We start from the raw sequence: 21,421 nt of genomic DNA on the forward strand, positions 1-21,421 counted from the left end.
GATGCATGTTTTTATTTTAAGCTATATTACTTTGTCTTCATGTATGTCCAATTAGGCTAATATGAATAGAGTGAAAAACAGTTTTATTTGTAAGGGTTTCCTAAATTGTATAAGAATTATAAAATATTTTTCTTCTCTTTTCTCACAAAATTCTGCCAGCGAGTTGAAAATGGTGACTTCAACTGGATTGTTCCAGGAAAATTTTTAGCATTTAGTGGACCACATCCAAAAAGCAAAATTGAAAATGGTAGGTTTTTCTTTACTTTACCATCCAAAAATTTATTTCAGTTCATTTTCTTTAATTTCTTAATTTTCTCAGATAATCCTTTCTTTTGGTACTATTCTCCAAAGAATATTGTTCATAATTTAAATAATTGAACAGTAGTAATTAGTGTGTTAAATATTATAGTTTAGTAGCCAGAGCTATAATCACTGTTTTAAAACTAGCATAGTTTTAGGTTGCCATAAATAGGGTGCTCACTTTACCTCACCCAATTATCAAAGAAGAATCTGAGACACAAGTTGGTCCAACCAATGAGCAGATTCCTGAGTTCTATCAGTGGTTCTCAGATTTGTTTGGTGGTGGAGTGCTACACATCAAGGTATTCTTTGGGGAACACCATGTTGCGTCATGACGGTGATGGTGACAATAGATGTCATTTACTGAGTACTAACTATGTGCTAGTTACTAGCTAGTCACAGCATTATCTCATTTAATGCATACACACCTCTATGAAGTGTAGGTATTATTATCTCCATTTTACAGAGGAGGAATCCGAGGGTTATTAGTAGGGAATTTCCCCAAGGTCCATCATGACAACTGGGAACAATTTTCTAGCTTACAGTAATTAAATTACTTATTTGCAGCATACGTATAGCCATGGGCATACATATTCAGGAAAAAATAAATAAAGCTAAACAAAAAATAAGCCTCTCAAAAGAAACATGATTAGCTATGTGAGTTTTCCCATTAATGTTTATTTTCTACTTAATTATTTTTTTTCATTTGGTAACACTCCCTAGAAGATAAGTAATGACAGGATTGATTAAATCTACCTTTGGCCTTTTGTGCAAAATGATCTGACTCAGGCCCAGAAAATCTTAGTAGGTGTATGGTTTCAGTAGTGGCTTTGTTGTTGGGTGTTCATTTAGGCGAAGTTGAAAGATTTTTGCCATTTGGGATTCATGTGTTTTATGATATTTTCTAAAAGAGAAGATGAGAGATGTAATTAAAAATCATTTAAAATATTTTTATAGAGGTAATACATGTTTTTTTTTTAAAAAGAAAATGCAGATGAACTAATAAAAGAGCGTAAAAATAACCTATAATTCTACCCAAGTTTTCTAGGTTTACTAGTTGGTGGTGGGATTATTGGGGATTTTAATTTTCTTCCATCTGCTTCTCTGTATTTTTTACTTGCACACATTTTTTTTTCTCTCTCAATGAATACACACATATTTATAAAAATATCATGTTTTTAAAGCATGGGATCATAACATAATTATTGTCTTATGGCAGCTTTTTTCACTTAACATATCACAGACTTCTTTCTGTGGCAGTAAATGTAGAGCTACATTATGAATTTCCACGACTGCATTGTATATCATTCAATGACTGTGCCGTAATTTCCCCGATTAACTAATTAATTTTTTGAATGAGATCTGAGTTGTTTACAGGCTTTCATTTTTTAAAAACTATTGTGGTTGGCACACGTGTTCATACATCCTTTCTGCAGCTCCAGTTTCTTCTCTCAATTCTTAGAAGTAGAATTGCTAGATAAAAGGATATGAATATTTTGTGTAATTCTTTTTTTTATTGAGGTAACATTGGTTTATAACATATAAATTTCAAGTGTACATCATTATATTTCGATTTCTGTGTAGATTACATCATGCTCACCACCCAGAGACTACCATCCATCACCATATACGTATGCCTAGTCACCCCTTTTGCCCTCCCTCTTCCCCCCATGTGATAATTCTTAAATGTCAAAAATCTAAAAAAATTCTTTTTGGTCCCATACTGCAATATAGAAAAATAGTTACAGCCACAATTTGCTTATATGCCAGGAATGGTGCTAAATAGACACACATCATCTATTTGATAATCAGAACTACCCTCTGGAGTAGGTAGTAGTTCATTTATGGAAGAGAGATGGAGGCTCAGAGGAGTTACCTTATGTGCCCAGGTTCACCAGCTGGAAAGTGGCAGCATGTGGATTCGAACACAGGTCTTTTTGATTCCAAATTCTGTGTTCTTCTTTATTTCATTACAGAAGAAAGTACATGTTCCCTATAGAAAATTTAAGCAACATGGGTAAAAAGTCACCGGTAATTATATAATCTAGAAGTAACCACCATTAAGATATTGCTTGATATACATCTTTTTTTCTATGCATATATTGTGCTCTCTCACACTGAGGAAAAACGGTCTGAAAATGCTGCTTACCTAATATTTAATGGTTTTTATGTTGTCTAGAGCAATTTCATTTAAGGATGTCATTAGTAAAATATTGCTATTTTTGCTGGAATCCCCATTTTAAGATATAATATTCACTAGAAGCTTCATCATATTTTTTGTAAAGGGCTTTAACTTTGTAAATCTTTTTTGAACTTAAAAAAATAATTTTGTGATGGAATTAATAACGTTGATCCATTTACAGGGAAATCTTGGTATATTATTCTTTTTTTTTTTTGAATTGAGAAAGCCAGTGTTTCCTGAAAGTCGTTTTAGGGGTTTGTTAGTAGAAAAGGTAGATTTTTAAGGAATTAACACTCAAATAGTTGTTGCTAGGATCTAGCAAAAGGCAGCCCTAAAATCTCGGGATCTGGGCAGAATACATTATAAGAGTCTTAAGTGTGTGTTTGTGTCAACAGAGCAACCGGGAGTTTCTTTCAACTCCGTCTTGGTTCACATTGTTTTGACAGTAGGCAAGAGAAGAGCCCTACGTCTTTTTGGTTAAACAAGTTTGAGTTGACAAATGGATAATATAGCAGTAGAATGAAACATATTTTGGATTTCAAAATTTCCAGAAAACCCCCAAAACTCTCAGGTGTCGACGTCCTTCCCATCTCTGTTTAAAAAAGAAAGAAAGAGGGGCCGGCCCCGTGGCTTAGCGGTTAAGTGCGCGCGCTCCACCGCTGGTGGCCCGGGTTCGGATCCCGGGCACGCACCGACGCACCACTTCTCCGGCCATGCTGAGGCCGCGTCCCACATGCAGCAACTGGAAGGATGTGCAGCTATGACATACCACTATCTACTGAGGCTTTGGGGGAAAAAATAAATAAATAAAATTAAAAAAAAAAAAAAAAGAAAGAAAGAGAAAAGCACAGAGAAAGACAGCTTGAGACAGGGAATCCCAATGATTTGAAGTGTCCGCCTGCTCATTTAGTGCGAGAAGCCAGGTGTGAGGAGCCTGGGCAGATTGAAGTCTGGCTCCGCCGCTGACTGGCTGTGTGAACTCCTCAACGTCTCTGAGCATCAGTTTCCTTCTGTATCAAACGGGGGAGATAGGATGCACATTGCAGGCACCTAGTGAGGATCAGAGATATTATATGAAGTGCCTCGCACAATGTCAGGCACATAATAGGTGCTTATTAGATAGTAGATGTTCTGATTACATTTTTATCATTAATAAGCCTAATATATTTTATTGCCTCCTACATTTGCCTATTTTGCGGTTTTTCTCTTAATAATGCCTGGGTGGACTAGTCATTTGAATATGCTGTTCTTCAGCTTCCTAATTTGAAGTGAGGGGCTGGGAAGAGATGAACTGTAAAATCTCTCCAAGCTCTGAAATTCTGTTTCTGTGTGTGGTCAGCACCAGGGCTCTGCCTGTGCTTTACTGAGGCTAGGGCACCATCTAGTGGCCAGAGGGAGTAAGGGTCGATGAGTGCTCCGTCAGGTCCTGTGCATTGCTCAAACCAGTCCCCCATCAAAAGCATCCAAATGCATTGATGATGCCCAAAACAGTTGTTCAGAGATCGTAGGATATTGTCATTGTTTGTTGGTTATAACTCATTTGAAACAATTTTGAGGATTTTTAGAAAACCTGCTCACCAGCGGTAGGAAGTGCAGCCCCTAACGTTCATATAATGTTCCGTTATTTGGAGACCTAACAAATAGAATCAGGTTGGATCTTACCTGAAATCAGCCCCAGCACAGGCCCTGGAATCTGACTGCCAGGGTTCAGTTGCTGCCTCTGTCTCTTACCAGCTGTATGTGCAAGGAGGTTCACTTTTGAGTAACTGCAAGGTGTGATGTGATGATACACACGAAGCACTCAGCCTAGTGCCTGACACGTAGTAAGTGCTCAGTAAATGTTAGGTGTGATTATTATCATTATTGTTATTATTTCAATGTCCTATTGCCATTTTTGGATAACTGTCCAGTGTTCTTTTCTCAAAAGACATACATAGTTTCTCTTAATAGTCAGTTTAGGTATGTTATCTATAATACCATTTACTCCTGATGGAAATTCCTATATGAAAAGAGAAGTTCTTACAGCCTTGGTGGAGGAGGGGAAGGGATAGATACCAAACCAACTGTTAACACACTGGGTGACAGGTGCCATCATGGAGGTGCCAGGTATGCTAGGAACCCAGGATCAGAAGCACTTGTCAGCCTGCCACACCAAGGGAAGTCTTCCCATGTGTTCATGAGCCCTCTTCTTCCCATTCTCTACATGATTGAAAAGGTCTTTCTTCCTTCTGCCAACCACAGTTCTTTTTCCCTTTAGGCTGGGAAATAATTTGAGCAAATAAACCAACTAGGGAAACAGATTTGATTTTTCCATGTTGAAAACATCCGTTTTCTCTAAATGTGTGTGTATGAGTCAGTGTTTCTACACAGAAGATTGTAAATAAGCTCTGTATTACCTGTTTGCTCAAAAGCAGCATGGCCTGTGAAAATCATGCATCTGTTCTGTGGATTAGTTAGGCCTGCCTTCCAATTCTGCCTCCATCCACTGCGTGACCCTGGCCAAGTGAACCAGGTAGGGCTCTGGTTGCAGGCAGCAGAACTAACTCTGGTAAATTAAACCAAAAAGGCATTTGTTGGAATTATATTGGGCGGCTCACAGCCTCCAAAGGAAGGCAGGAGAATGAGGCTTAGAGAATGAACAGGATCCAGGGGAGATAATGTCTCAGCAGGGTCCAGGCAGGAATGGAAACCACACTATTTCAAACAGAGGGAATGTAATACAAGGGATTTGTTACAGAGAGAGCTAAAAAGTAAAAGAACCAGAATATCGTGGAGGAAACAGCTACTGCCTTTAAGGCTGGGGGGACAGAAGGGAAAAAGTGGGGTTACCAGAAGCTGGGAGCTCTGGAGGGCATGCCGCATAGCTGGTGTCTGTTTTTGGGGGCTGAGGAGTGGAGATGGTGAGGCTGGGCCGCAGGCTGCTGCTGCGAGTGCCGGACTAAGCTGGGAGCTCCGGCTGCTCCTCTCTTCTGCTGCTGAAGCGCATGCTGGCCGCCAAACAGAACAAGTCCCTTCTCCCTCCTCTGGCTTCTAGTCGCCCTTTAGTGCCTCCCATTTTAAGAACTGACAGGAAGCCAGCTAGAAAGGTAGTCTGGGAAATGTAATATGCAGACCCCAACCCTGGCATCACAGTGCAGGTATAGGAGGGTTGGCTTGCTGCTGAGAGAAAGTAAGAAATGACCAGCATACGCAGGGTCTGAGGCAGCAGGAAATACAGCCAAGGGCACAGTGCAGAAACCGCTGGTCCACTTCACTGGCTGCTGCTGCCCGCCCCACTTAGAGCCCACCATCATGAGTGAGTTCTCAGTGAGATCGTCTCACCTGGAATGCCGTGAGCCGGTGAACCCTGAATGGGTACAGCTGTGGTGACCAGTGTGCTGAGACATTAGTCCCCTTAACCCCTGGGGCTGCTGGGCAAGACCTGCAATGGCCAAAGCCCCCAGGGGCCACCTTGTTGATTGGCCAAGTCCAGGTCATGTGACTGTAACCCAGCTTACTCTGTAGCTCCCAGGAAGACTCACATGATGCTGGATCCACTCAAAATAGAAGGGGGTTGGAGGCTAACCACCTGTTCTCCTCAAAAAAGAAAATGTCTACAAAAAAATGACTCAACCTCTTTAGTTTCTTAATCTGTTAAATGGGGTTAACTATTATCTTAACAGGCTGTTTTGAGAATTAAAAGAGAAATTATGTACAGTTGTGACTTGTACATGGCAGGTACTTAATAATCAATCTCTTTTGTGGGTGATTGCACTATAGATTAAAACTATACACTTGACAAAAAGGTTTTAACTGTAGTTGAACAACATTTGTCAAGTGGAATAAAAAGCACAGAGAATCATTGCAGGCCTACTGTGCACACTTGAGTGCTTCAAGAATGCCCTCCTTTTGGCTTGGGAGGGGTGCTCCCTGGATTTGAATCCTAGAGGTTGAGGTTTTGAACTTTGATGAGCGTTTCCCAATGCTTAGAGAGGGTCCCCCCTCCTACGGTGTTTTTTTCAGTTATTCCGACAACTGTTTTCAGGACTGTGCTGCGACCTCTTACTCTTTCCTGAAATGTGCTTTCCTCCTAAGCTCTGTTGACATTTGTAAACTTCCTTGTGAAGGGTTTTGTGTTCCTGGGGTATGGGAGAGGACAGGCATGCCTTTTGCTCACAGCTCCTTCTCTCCTTTAGGCTATCCTCTCCACGCCCCTGAAGCCTACTTTTCTTATTTCAAAAAGCATAACGTGACTGCAATCGTGAGGCTGAACAAAAAGATTTACGAGGCAAAGCGCTTCACAGACGCAGGCTTCGAGCACTACGACCTCTTCTTCATAGACGGCAGCACGCCCAGTGACAACATCGTGCGAAGGTTCCTGAATATCTGTGAGAACACGGAAGGGGCGATTGCGGTTCACTGCAAAGGTGCGTGCGAGGCCCCGGGGCTCCCTGTGCTTCTGAAAGGGGATGAGCCCAAACCAGCAAGTCATGTAAAACAAAACCAGTTAGTGTCTTAGAAAAAAACAATGAGGTTTTTGTTTGTTTGTTTCAGAAAACTGGAACACAAACCTATTTAAATAACCCCTTCCTAAAGAAAAGATTGCTTGGCTGTGGATGGTTGGTGGTGGTGTGGCTTTTAGACAAGGCAGTTTTTCTGGCCTTACTTGAGCAAGTTCATGTCCACTAATACCAGGCGCCACAATGAGGGGGAAGCACAGAGCGTCTCTAGGCTGGCGGGAACACCTTTAAATATGCACAGTTGTCAAGAGGCAAGCATTGTTATTTCTCCTTTGTCTTTTTCTTCCAGAATTGCCCATCTCCTTTCCATCCTCCTCCACCCATCTGATCTTTAATGCTCCCGTTTTATGACCCAGCTCTCTGGACCCCCATTTCGCCCCCTGCTCCTTCCTTCCCCTACTAGTCTTTTGCATCATGAAACAGAGTGTCTTCACTGCCCATTGCTCGGGGAGGGCAGCATCCTGGGGTCATCAGCCAGCTGACTTGCCACAGACATGTTACTGCTTCTTTGAACTGAAAGACTTGGTTATGTAAATGAATCTCTGGTCTTTAGGGGTGGGTACTTTGGGGTAAGGGTCATTCAGGTTATAGGAGGCATCAGATTGCCTGATTTAGCAAACGAAAACATAGGACATCCAGTTAAATTTGAATTGCAGATAAACAGTGAATACTTTTTTAGTGTATGTCTCAAATATGGCACAGAACATTCATTCTGTATTTTATCTGGCAACCTTGCGTGAGCTACTCAGAAAATATGAAATAACGTTTGTTTTAAGTCTAGTAGTTAGACTCTGAGGAGGCTCAAATTGCGTTTTAGATTTTCCAGCACGGTGGGAGGTATTTTCCTGGGGTCTTTGATTTCAGTGACTAAAAGAAGTCAACTTGGCCGCCCCAGGGAGGGAGCCTCTGGTTCCTCACATGCAGCTTTTCATAGTGCCACTGGGTGGTGCTGTTCTCTTGGTTTTGAGTCTGAGAACCGGTTTCTCTCGAGTTTTATGCTAATGGTCTGGTAGGAGTTGGGGATTATGCTGTTCTTTTCCTGTGCCTAGTGCTGCTGTAACTGACTTATTCAGACAAGCATGCCTGTGGTTCTGACAGGAATTAAAATACCATTTGTAGGCCCTTGTTTCTATGTTTAAGATTTGAGTAGGTGGAGGTACTTTGCAGAACATGTGAGCAACAACGGGAAGCTGCCTGTTGCCAGAGACCCAGAGAGATGGAGAGGAGCTGAGCGTGGTGCCTGCCGATTTAGATGAGGGCTCCTTTGTCGGGCTTCCTCCACGTTGACATAGCTCCACCCTCCCCTTCCCATCTCTTGGCAGGATGGGGCCCTGACTCTTGAGACTTCCTGTCTCTGGGACTGGGTGGTGGATCTGCTGGGAAGGTGTCTTTCGTTCCCTCATTGTAGCTGCTGCTTTCAGCTCTTATCAAGTCACGGTGGGGTGTAGTCCATTTGCCACCTGACTTTGCCTTTCCCTCCCATTTTGTTAAAGATTGCCCAGGCCCAAGAAAAAGCCTGTGTTTCATGTATTTCAAATATCAGTGGAGCTTGAGAGTTAATGGGACAATGGCAGCTCCTAATGTTTAGTGGGAGATAGTCATATGCTCTCTTTCGAAGTTTATTTTGGTGTCATAAAAATCAATATTTTTCCTGGGATTAATTTGGCCTTATTTCCTAGTCAATTAGTTTTATGAATACAAAGTCATATAGTTTATCCGTGTGTCATGTCTTAGATTGACAAATTCAAGGGAGAAGAAACACAAAGCTTTCATTAAAACGCAGCATTAGGGCCGGCCCGGTGGCTTAGCGGTTAAGTGCGTGCGCTCCGCTGCTGGCGGCCCGGGTTCGGATCCCGGGCGCGCATCGACGCACCGCTTCTCCGGCCATCCTGAGGCTGCGTCCCGCATACAGCAACTAGAAGGATGTGCGGCTGTGACATACAACTATCTACTGGGGCTTTGGGGGAAAAAAGAAATAAATAAAATTATAAAAAAAAAACAAAAACGCAGCATTAGCATTCTTCACCTAACAAACATTATGAAAATAAAACTCTCTGGTGTTAAACATTCTTGTTACAGGTATTCTCTATATTATATCCATGACCTGTGAATATTGACATTTTAAGAAATATATATATATATATCTATATATATAGCAGAGGTTTTTATATTTTTTATTTAAAATCATAACCTTTAGTATTGAGGTCAGTTCTTATATAGGAAGGTCATATTTACATGTGGTGACATCTTTTTGAGAGTGTTATTTCATTTGCTTCCACTTGTATACACATGTAGGATTCTTTATAAGGATTACACCTTTGATTTAATTACAGCTGTATTGCTTTTAATAGCATACTTATCTACTATAGGCCTGTTAATTATTTTGACATCTGCCCTAATTAAGTCAGCTTAATTTTCTGGGAATTCAAGCAGCAGTGAGCATTTTAATTGAACTACAAGGAGGAGAGAGAGAGAATTTTATCTTATGTCAAATGAACTTTGGTAGCTGCTGGAGAGAGAATGAATATGTCGTGCCTCAACATAAAGTACTATATATAGAGACAAACTAGAAACTAATTTGCTGGGAATGTGTGAAATCTTACGATTCAATATCTGCAGTTCACCTTCTGGTTGATAAAAGGGACGGCTGTGAATTCTTAAAATTTTCTAGCGCAAATAATAATTTAAAAGACAGCAACATTGTGATGTTCTGGAATGTGATTGTTGAGGTTCTATAGAGATTTCAGAAAATGCCTGGAACTATAAGGCAGTCGGTGTTTAATTTGGTATAAATAGAATACTTTTCAGTGTCTTCTCTTGCTGTACCAGGGAGCCCTTTAATCATAAATGCTTTAAAAATTTTGTTAAAGTTTTTATAGAAACTTAGTGAAATGTTCCTATTCTGTTGAATTGTGGTAAGAGCTCCTAACTATTGAGTGCTAAGTAGGTTCTTTTTATAGATCTAAATTATAGACTCTCTTTAAAAGGGGGAAGCAACTTTAGTTTCAGAGAAATTTGAAAATTTTCTGCACCACCTTTTTTTGGTTGTGTGTGTGTGTGACTAGGAGCTTAACTGAGGGAATAGGCAGCCCCTTGCACAGGGAGGGGAGCAGAGAGAGGTAGTATTGTCTCCATAAAGGCCATCTTCTCTCCAGACAGAGACCCAAGTTGGTGACTTAAGGAAGGGACCCTGGAAACCAGCTGGGCCCTGGCTCCTGCTCCAGGCTGTCCAGCTGTGTTTTCTCAACATGATTACCTGTTGTCACTTGTCTGGGGAGGAAACAGCTCTGCAGAAACAGAAAGTATTCACTCTGGACAGAAGCAGAAAGGCAAATTACTGTTAACTCATATTAAAGGAAAGCCCCACTGAGACCATAATTAAACATCACTCTTTTCTAAAGAATGTTGATGTTTGATCTGGGGCCAAAGGTACTTCAGATAAAAACAGGCCATACACACACACACGCAGGCACATATATACCTCATCTAATAAAACAGTGTAAATATAATTTTTAAAAAGGAAGAATCAATGGGAAGGGAATGCTAGGCATTTATAAACATGAGCTTGATTGTAATTTCATTTGCATTTTTCATATGCATTCTCAACCCCACGTGATATTGCCTCCAAGGGGGAGAATTGTTTCTTGGGGGTAAAAAACATTCCCTTTTGGTATAAAGCACAGATTTACATACAATACATAAAGAGATATACAGTATATCTGTGGCAGTAAGATTTCATGGGGGATGATTGCGGAAAAGAATGTCTAAAGAGGCTCTTAGAGGAGGCAATAATGAAAAAAAGGTTGAGGAACACAGATTTAGAGACACAGCTCTTTCACAATTTCACATTTATGAAACTAGGATAGACCTTAAAATTGATAGCATGTCATAGTTTAATTTTTACTTACTTAGTGGAACTTAGTGATGTATTATACCCATTAGACGACGTGATGGTGTCTTAGATTTGCTGAAATACTGTGTATTTCAAAGTCCTGGGGAGGTTTGAGAAGATTTTCTGTATCATTTGACTAGGACCCTGTATCATTGACAAAAGGACCCTCCTTTTGGGGGAAGATTCTTAAACATATCAAAAACGAAACCATCAACTTTCCCCTATTTCCTTTTCTCCCTAATTATTTTCATGGATGAAATTGACATCGTACCCGTTTTCCAGGCCAGAAATATCAGTCATCTTTAACTTTCCCTGTGGCCTGGTCAAAATGTCTTTCTAATTCAGCTCTCCCTTTTTATTACCACTGTCCACCCCACCTGTGCCCCTCTCAGCCACCCTTGCTCTCCTGCCCAGCCTTCCAGCTCCTCCCTCAGGCTCCCGTCTCTGCCTTTTCCAGTCCAGAGTTGTGCTGCTGCCAGATGCCTCTTCTTGTCCCCGAAATGTACGGCAGCTTTGTTTTGCCCTGTCCCTCGGTTAAAGGAAAAATGCAGATATTTACATGATAGCAGTTGTATCTTATTAGCTATTGATAATATCATGAATTCCATAATATTTTTTAAATGAATTGAACTTTCTTCCTCAAAGCATCATCTACATAGATTTGAGGAATAATAACACAGATATGCAGGAGCCGTGACTTAATCAGTGCTCAGAGCACTGTGTGTCTGGAACTGTGGACTCCTGACAGTGGCTCAGCAGTCCTCGGTGTCTTCGGCCCATGACTGGTAACCTGCTTCACTTAAGTACAGGCTCCTCCCCCTGCCTCAGAGGTGCCTTTTAACCTGGTCCCTCAACACCCATCTGACCTTATTTTCCACTCGACACACGCTGACACATTCCCCAGACCAGCCAGGCTTTCATTCACCGGACCCTTTGCCCAAAATATTCTGTGACCTTCCTCTTCTTTAGAGTCTGCTAAAGTCCTTGTCATCAGTGACACGTTCTTGGAAGACGCCAGCAGCTCACACAGTCCCTCCTCCTCTCTCTGAGAGCCCAGTTTTGGTTTAAATTTCTTTGCTGACTGTTTCTTGGTTAGCATTCTTGTGTCTGTAACTACTTTGATAACTCATCGTGGTCAAACTTTATATCCTTGCTTATATCCTTATCCTGTGAGCACAGCCGTGTCCTACGTATCTTGTAGGTGATGAATAAACATTTGACTAGCTGAATCTAATGTTTAAAAATAGGCAGAGCCACTTTGTCTTTCCATAAGAAAAAGTGTATATGATGGGAACAGATTTTAAGTAGCGGAAAAATAACTCAGCACAGTGCCTTGCTCATAGGTGGTACTTAAAAGTTTATAGTACTGAATTTAGTTTCAAGAACCCAGATACGGAAAGATTTAGAAAATGCTTGTAAATAAGCATTATTGGTTCACTGCTATAAACCTCATGAGGGCAGGCACCTGCTTGTCGTCATATTCTATTCCCAGCATCTATACGTGGTGCTTCTTAGTCAATACTTGTAGAATGTGTGTAGAATGAGTGACTGAATGGATGAGCCAAGAGTGGAAAGAATCTGGGGTGAAAAGCAGGACACCTGGGCATTTAGGTCCTAAATTCTGTATTCACTTGTTACACTAATATGAGTCAATAGGTTAGTGTCTTTGGGCCTCAGTTGTTCTGGTATATGAACAAGTATTTGAGAACCTATAGCATCATCAAGTTTTTGAATATTTTTGGAAGAGGAGGAAGCTAGTGTATATATTTTTTTTATAAAAAGATTGTCTAAAATGTAAAGTCCTATCACTTTTATTTCTCTGGAGAGAGGAGAAAAGTATAACAGTTTTTAAAAATACTGAAGAAATCAGAGTTCACGATAGTAACTAGTACTTCTTTGAAAATCATTTCTAATTGTATTACTTTATCCTACATAACAGAGATTGGGTTCAACATAAAGAAAATATGCTGACACAAAAGTTATTTAAAAATGCAAGGGCTTTGGGAAATGAAACTTGAGCACTTCTGTTTGCTTGGTTCTTTCTCAGTGGGCTATGTGCTTCCACAAGGGCAGGGACCATGGCTGTTTTATTCATACTGTATCCCCAGTTCCTGGCACAGTCCCTGACAGGCAGTAGGTGCTCCATCAATACCTACTCAGTGAGGAAATAATGAAATCCTAGTCTCTGAACGATTTAAATAGAGGTTAGGATGGCCACCTGATAGAGACAGTGTTGAAATAAGTGTGGGGGAGGGAGTTGATGGGGCTTGGTGATGTCTGTGGTGTCTTCTAACTTTGATTCTATGATTCCTTATTCTAAAATAAGTTAAATAAGCTAACTATTTAAATAGATTTAAAAAAATGACCATGATAATATAATCAGTTACACTACTGACTCAGGGGTCACATACACAGACTATTAACCATAGATTCCTCTCAACCTGGGCTGGGGCCAAGGATGAAGAGCATGGAGATAAGACACCTGACAGGTGATATTTTGCAAGTGCTTGTCATGGAACCAGCATTGTCTTAACAATGTTCACAATGACAGTCATTCCCAAAGTCCCTCAGGGGTTGAACTTGATAGTTTTTCAAGACCCTTGCTCTGATTTTTATATTTTCTTATATATGTTTATTTTAATCATGTGATCTATTTTTAAAAGATTTCTTAAGGTAGAATTGTCTTTTAACCCCATATCATGTAAAAAGCATTACATTATTGTCTGGGTTCAAAAATCTTGTGTTATACTTGAAACCATTGCAGTTTCTGGACAGGGTGTGATTTCAGTGTTTTTGTGGGTGCATTTGCTGTATTTTATATTTCTTGTTCTGTTTCCCTCTCTTACAGCTGGTCTTGGAAGAACAGGGACATTGATAGCCTGTTATGTCATGAAACACTACAGGTTTACACACGCTGAGATCATTGCTTGGATCAGAATCTGCCGGCCAGGCTCCATTATAGGACCCCAGCAGCACTTCTTGGAAGAGTGAGTATATTGTCTCCATCGTTGCATTCCATCCTTGTTTCTGATCAGTTCCACCTCTTGTCCCTCTGGTTGGGGACTGTGTCAAGCCTGTGGTTGTAAAATGGCTGCATTGTTCAAGGAGTCTGTGCCTCTAATGGAGTCTTGTTGACTTGACAGCTAACGCATTCTAACTTCGTACTTTTGTATCTTTTAGATCAGGTGAGAGACAGAGGAAAATCACAGAGCCATCTCTGCCTACCTTTTTTCTGTCATTTTCTATGTGTGATCTGGCTACGGTGCAATTTTCTTATGTCATCCCACTTGGCGCTTTTCATTCTTTTCTTTTGTGTGCATGTCTAAAAGCAGAATAAAAAACCCCACAGCTATAAGGTCAGTGAGTGATTTCCGTGACTTTGCTGCTCTCCTGACAACTCACTAAACTGCTAATGGAGCTGCAATGAGTTACCAAGGAAGAAAAAGAGTAACGGGGTTTTAGTCTTGGCCCTGCCACTAACTAGCTTTATGACCGTTATTTAGAAGAATATGTATAAATTCATTCATTCATTCCTTAATTCATTCATTCACATACACATTCATTAACTATTTGTCAAACCCCAGCCTACAAAGGGGAGAGATTTAGCCTGTAAGGGCACAACCGTTTCTAGTTTCCCCTTACAATGTTGGAAATTGCCATTAATTTACCCATTAATAAAGTGAGGAGATGAAATTAGCACTAGCTGATTTAGGTCCAGCTCTAAAATGTTATCAGTTAGTGACATCTTACACTGAAATTTCATTTGTTTTCTTTTTATGCTGGGATGACTCTATTTAGAATTGCATTCTTTTCCATATAATTAATTCCTTTCCCATTTAAATCATCTTATGTTGGTGAGAAACAAATGGTCGTGAATTTCAGAGAAAGATGCTACAAGCTATAAAGTATCTGAAATGATTAAAAGGATTTGAGCCTGCTGAGGAATTACTTTAGTTGCCAATCCCAGAGGGAATAACGGATAAGAAAATAAGTGCTGAAAAATGTGCGATTTTACCTTTGCTTCGAAGAATGAGGCAGAAGTGTGATGAACACACAAGAAAAAAATAGCGAAGCACAGGATCATTAAGAAGACAGAAGTTCCTAAGTTTTTGCCTATGAGATGCAAATAAAATAATTCCATGATTTTAGAGCTTTATTCTTTATCAGATCCTCAGTGAGTGGTTTCCTTTATTTTGCATATGTTTGCCTACAGCGTGAAGCTTTGTGCTGTGTCCCTGCCAGGTGCCTGTTGTACTAACTGCTTACTGAAGTTGAATAAATGACTTTGCGATTAGAAAACAGAAAACAAAACATTCCTAAGCCTGGTTCATAAGCAGTTTAATCAATCTTTTATTTTTTATTTATTTATTTTATTTTTTTTGTGAGGAGATCAGCCCTGTGCTAACATCTGCCAATCCTCTTCTTTTTCTGCTGAGGAAGACTGGCCCTGGGCTAACATCCGTGCCCATCTTGCTCCACTTTATGTGGGACGCCACCACAGCATGGCTTGCCAAGCAGCGCGTCGGTGCGCGCCCAGGATCCGAACCGGCAAACCCCGGGCCGCCGCAGCGGAGGGCGCGCACTTAACCGCTTGCGCCACCGGGCAGGCCCTAATCAATCTTTTAAAATCATAGTTTGGAAGAATATTCGTTCCTTAGTTACCTACTGAATACTCACCTTGCACTTGGCACTCTGTTAGGTGCAGCTCGCAAGGTGAGGAGATGTAGCTGAGACCACCGGTCAAGTTCACCTGGTTTTCTCAGGGCATCAGGTACCACTTCATGCCTGTACACTCCTCCTTCCTACCCCCCTGCTATGCCTCCTTTCTCTGCCGTATCTCAAAATAGTAACAGAAGAAATGAGGGTTATGAGGCAAAGGCACTCTAGGTTGAAGAAAGGCTTTTTTTCATTCATAGATATATAAACTATAAAACTTAAGATATTTCCTTAGATGTGAGTCCGTATTAGAGTTTTCCAAGTATTTTTCAGTAAAAACTGAGGTGCAGAAATGACTTCCTTGTATAACCGAAGTATTAAAATCAATCACTACTACTTTTTAGTTTGGAAACTTCCTGAAGGCAGGTCCTTCATCTGAAGCACTGTACCTTCTATATTTTGCAGTATTTCTTATAGCGCCAACGTGGAAAAATGTCTGCTCGTGGGAAAAAATTACTCATGGGCTTCCCCAGGCTTCATTAGATTGCCTACTCCCAGATAGCCTCATCTGCTTTATGCCTCTGAGTGGCATTAGAGGTAGTATTTTGCCTTCCTTGACTGTGTACATTTCTTTTGTTCTCTCCTTCTCTCATTTTTTTCCTTTCCAAGCCTGTGTCTTGACTTACCCTACGGCAGAAGACACTGCTTGCAATGGTGACATTGGTTCCTTCAACAGATATTTGTTCGGTGCACATTCCGTCAGGCAGTGCTCTTGGTCCTGGGGATGCAGCAGTGAACATGACAGACAAGGTCGCTTACACCCAGGTTGCCAGTATTTCTAGTGGAAGGAGCACACAATAAACGAGTGTGTGAGTTTATATACCGGATGATTTCTGATGGTGATATGATGATAGAGACTAACGGCAGGGGAGGGGGATGATTGATGGGGTAGGGAGAGCCCTTTGGATTGAGTGGTGAAGGAAGGCTTCTTTAAGGAAAGCCAGGACCTTGAGGGTGAGAAGGAGCCAGTGCTGTCACAGTCTGAATCGTGTCCTGGGCAGCGGGCACATAAAGGTCCTGAGATGGGGACAAACTTATCAGTTTTGAAGCCCAGAAAGAAGCTCGTGTGGGTGGAATATAATGAGCTGGGAGTGGGTGGTTGAGAGATAGGCTCAGTAAATTTTCACAAAGTGAACATACCATGTGACGTCCCTCCAGATCAGGAAAGAGAACGTGTACTAGCATCCAGCAGCCCCCCTTGTGCCCCTTCCATTCACTACCCAGTTCTTCTGCCCAAGCAACCATCATTCTTACTTCTAACACCATCAGTGAGTTTAGCCTGATTTTGAACCTTATATAAATGGAACCAGGCAGTATGTGTGTTTGTCCTCTTTCACTCAATATTGTCTTTATTGTTATGTGTAGCAATAGTGTGTCCATTCTCATTGCTGGATAAAATTCCATTGTTTGAATATATGACATTTTAGCTCTTCTGTTGATGGATATTAAAGCTTTTGGCTATTTCATATCTTTTGGTACACCTGTCTGTTGGATGTATACCTCTAAGTGGAACATTGAGCCATAGCAGGTTTTACTAAAGAGTTTTCCAAAGTAGTGTGGGGATCAAAATTGTCCACCCCAAAATGTATCTCTTTGCCTTAATTATTTTTTAGAACAAATGACTCTGAAAGAAACTTTGGCCTTCCCCCTAACTGCCTAAAAGGATTTAAGATAGAAGGCCTGTTCCAGGAAGGAGCTAATACCATGAGATAACTATAGTATAATGTAAAATAGGTGTGATAAGAAAGGCACCAACAAGCCCATCCTATCGAAATTCTATCTCTCGGGCCACATTCTCAAACATTTGCTTTTCCATTTCCATGTGAATTGCCTTCCTCCCCTCTGAAATCCCAAATCCGCACCCCAACATCCTCCTTTTTTTCTACCTGAAGATAATATTTAAGATGAGAACCTCTGCCATTGTGTCGAGTTGCTCAGTTTTTCCTGAGCTTCTTCCGTGTATACATGTTATTAAACTTTGTTTTATTTTCTCCCGCTAACCTCCCTCTAATTATTTGACCAGCCATGAGAACCTTAAGGGAAAGGGTGGGGGGGAATTCTCCCTCTTCCCCTACAGTAAGTATGCTGGCTTACATTCCCATCAGCAGTGGATGGGAGTTCCAGTATCTTCACTTTCTTGCTCTTACTTGGTATTGTCAGTCTTTTAAATTCAAGCCATTGTGTTTTGTTTGTAGTAGTGATTTGTTTTGTAGTTTTAATTTGCTTTTTTCCCTGATGACTAATGAGGTTGAATATCTTTTCGCATCTTTATTGGCCATTTGTATATTCTCTTTTATGAAATATCTTTTCATGTCTCTTATCCATCTTTCTATCAGACTGTTTGTCTTTTTCTTGTCGATTTGTAGGAGTCCAATATTCTGGATACAAGTACAGTGTCCATTCCAGGTAGTGCAGATATAGTCTCCTATTCTTGAGGTTTGCTTTTTCACTCTCTTAATAGTGCCGTTTGAAGAACAGAATTTCTTAATTTCAGTGCAGTCCAGTTTCATTAATCTTTTCCTTTATAGGTAATGCTTTTTGTATTCTATTTAAGACATCTTTGTCAACCCCAATGTATGAATATATTCTTTTATGTTATCATCCAGAAGCTCTATTAATTTTCCTATTGTATTTATATCAACACTTCATCAGGAGTTAAAAAAAAATATGTTGTGAGATAGGAGCCAAGGTTCTTTTTTCTCCCATAGGGATATCTAGTTGACCTAGCCAAATTTATTGAAAAGACCACCCTTTTCCCATTGCTCTAAAGTGTCACCTTTAGTATAAACCAAATGTTTGTACATGTGTGGGTTTGTTTCTGGACTCTGTATTCCATTCTATTTGTTGATTTGTTGGTTGTCTGTCTTGACACCAGTACCTCAGTGTTGCAATTGCTGCAGTTTTAAAATGAGTTAGTATCTGGGAGTGTAAGTCCTCCAGCTTTGATCTTATTCAAGATTGTCTTTATCCTTCCATAATTTAGGTCTTCTTTAATTTCTCTCAATTTTTAACATTTTTCTAGTTTTCTGTGTAGAGGTGTTGCACATCTTTTGCGTATTTATTCCTAGGTATTTGAAGTTATTGAATGCATTGTAAAGGGTATTATTTTTTAGGTCTTATTTTCTAGTTGTCTAAACCTGGCATTTAGCATTTCGATTGATTTTTTCTACAGAGTGTATATTCACATAGCCTTTTAAATTGAGGTATAATTTACATACAATAAAATGTAAAGATCTTAGTTCAATGAGTTTTCACAATTGTGTACACCCTTGTAATGACAACCCAATGCAAGATAAAGAACATTTTAAACACCCCAGGAAATTCTCTTGTGTTCCTTTTCCAGTTTCCCCTGGCACACTCCAGAAGCAATCATTTTCTTTCTTTTTTTGTGAGGAAGATCAGCCCTGAGCTAACATCTGCCAATCCTCCTCTTTTTGCTGAGGAAGGCTGGCCCTGGGCTAACATCTGTGCCCATCTTCTTCCACTTTATATGGGACGCCACCACAGCATGGCCTGACAAGCGGTGCATTGGTGCGCGCCCGGGATCCGAACCCAGGCTGCCAGCAGCTGAGCGCGCACACTTAACTGCTACACCACGTGGCCGGCCCCCAGAAGCGATCACTTTCTGATTTCTAACACCATAGATTAGTTTTACCTGTTCTTGGGCTTTATATATACAGTAGTCCCCCCTTATCTGTGGGGGATACATTCCAGGATAGTGGGTGTCTGAAACTGCAGATAGTACCAAACCCTCTATATACCATGTTTTTCCCTTACATACATACCTATGATAAAATTTAATTTATAAATTGGGTACAGTAAGAGATTAACAACAATAACTAATAATAAAAGCGAACAATTATAACAATATACTGTACTAAAAGTTACCATAGATCTTAGCAACCTCAGCATACGATTTTTTTTCTTTCCTTCTTAAGTTGAGAACTTTCATCTTTGCACTTAGAGGAAGCACTTCACTGCTTCTCTTTGGCCTATTTGAATTGCCAGCATCACTACTCTTGTGCTTTGGGCCATTATTAAGTAAAATAAGGGTTACTTGAACACAAGCACTGCCATACTGCGACAGTTGATCTGATAACAAAGACGGCTACTAAGTGACTGAGGGGCGAGTAGTGTACACAGTGTGGATACGCTGGACAGAGGGATGAACCACCTGGACGGCACAAGATGTCATCATGCTAGCATAATTTAAAACTTATGAATTGTTTATTTCTGAAATTTTCCATTTAGTATTTTTGGACTGCTGTTGACCATGGGTAACTGAAACCATGGAAAGCAAAACCTTGGAAAAGGGGGGGACTACTGTACAACATGTATTCTTTTGTGTCTGGCTACTTTTTCTTCTCAGAATAATGTCTTTGAGATTCATCCATGTTGAGTAAATCAGTAGTTCTTTTCTTTTTATTATTTAGTATTCCATTGTATGAGTGTATCATGATGTATTTATCCATACAACTGTTGATGGTTGTTTGGGTGATGTTTAGTTTTTGGCTATTATGAATAAAACTGCTATGAATATTCTTCTACAAGTTCGTTTGTGGGCATATGTTTTAATTAACCTTATTTAAATACCTATGCTGGATCATAGGGTTAGATACAGTTTAACTTTATGAGAAACTGCCAAACAGTTTTCCAAAGTGGTTGAATCATTTGATGTGTTAGTTGGTAATGTATGAGAGTTCTAGTTGCTCCACATCTTTGCTAACGTTTTGTATTGTAAACCTTTTTTTTTGGTGGGGAAGGAGCCATTCTGGTTGGTGTGAAATAATATCTCAATTTGTATTTTCCTGATGGCTAAATAATGAGCAGAATTTAAAATTTTGCTGAAATTGATTTTTGAAGATTAACCTTGTATCCTGCAACCTAATTTCACTTATTAGTTCCAGTAGATTTTCTGTTTTTTTCCTTATTACTAAGGTTTCCATTACAATGTTAGTTAGAAGTGGTGAAAATGGACATCCTTGCCTTGTTCTCGATCTTAAGGGGAAAGCATTCAGTCTTTCATCATTAAATATGAGATTAGCTGTGGGGTTTTCATAGATGGCTTTTATCTGAATGAGGAAATTTCCTTCTTTTTTCTAGTTTGTTAAGAGTTTTTTTTAATAACGCGTATTGAATTTTGTCAGTTTTTTTGTGTATCTATCAAGATAATCATACAATTTTTTTCTCTTTTATTTTGCTAATGTAAATTACATTGATTTTCAAATGTGGAGCCGGGATGGTCATGATGTGCTATTATTTTTTCATATGGCTGGATTTGATATGCTAATATTTGTTAAGGATTTCTGTGTTTGTATTCATGAAGGATATTAATGTGTAATTTTCTTGTAATACTTTTGTTAAGTTTTGGTATCAGGGTTAACGCTGACTTCATAAGATGAGTTGTGAAGCATTTCCATCTCTATTTTCTAAAAAGAATATATTGTAAGATGGTATTATTGGACTTGAGGGGTGGGATGGGTAATTAGGGATGTAAGTGTCATCTGGAGATAAGGGTCTAGTTGATATTGAATGGCCTGGAAGAGCTGGTCATGTGGTGTGGTGGAGGTAAATCAGGATGTGAGTCATGATGGGTTTAGTTCTGAACATCCCTTACAGCCAGGTGGGCCATCAGTAGAGGCCAGATGGTGCGGGCCATCAAGTGACTTTCTATCCAGCAATTCCTGGGGGTATGGTGGTCAAGGGGATGAGCAAAGCTCTCTACTGGGACTGCTTGCTTAGGTGGGTAGAGAGGGGAGCGTGAGGTACCAAGGTACTCTCTACTCTTCTGCAGGTGCTGTGGCCCGCTGGGGGAGGTGCTGGGTCCCAGGG

At 40.2% G+C, this 21,421-nt stretch overlaps 1 protein-coding gene across 5 annotated transcripts in view; it reads left to right on the plus strand.

Annotated features, from left to right (window-relative positions):
• CDC14A (cell division cycle 14A) overlaps positions 1-21,421 on the plus strand; it is a 155,620-nt gene that overhangs the window by 90,622 nt on the left and 43,577 nt on the right. For all 5 annotated transcript variants that reach the window (XR_009219745.1, XM_058538637.1, XM_058538638.1 and 2 more), the window contains 3 exons: positions 160-247; positions 6,658-6,888; positions 13,722-13,860. Coding sequence is in view for 4 of the 5 variants with exons in the window: in XM_058538637.1 (XP_058394620.1) it covers positions 160-247; positions 6,658-6,888; positions 13,722-13,860 (458 nt within the window). In the remaining variant the exon portion in view is untranslated. The remainder of the gene's footprint in view (positions 1-159; positions 248-6,657; positions 6,889-13,721; positions 13,861-21,421) is intronic.

The sequence above is a fragment of the Diceros bicornis genome, chromosome 4 (genome assembly GCF_020826845.1).
Source record: "Diceros bicornis minor isolate mBicDic1 chromosome 4, mDicBic1.mat.cur, whole genome shotgun sequence".
Taxonomy (NCBI): Eukaryota; Metazoa; Chordata; class Mammalia; order Perissodactyla; family Rhinocerotidae; genus Diceros; species Diceros bicornis.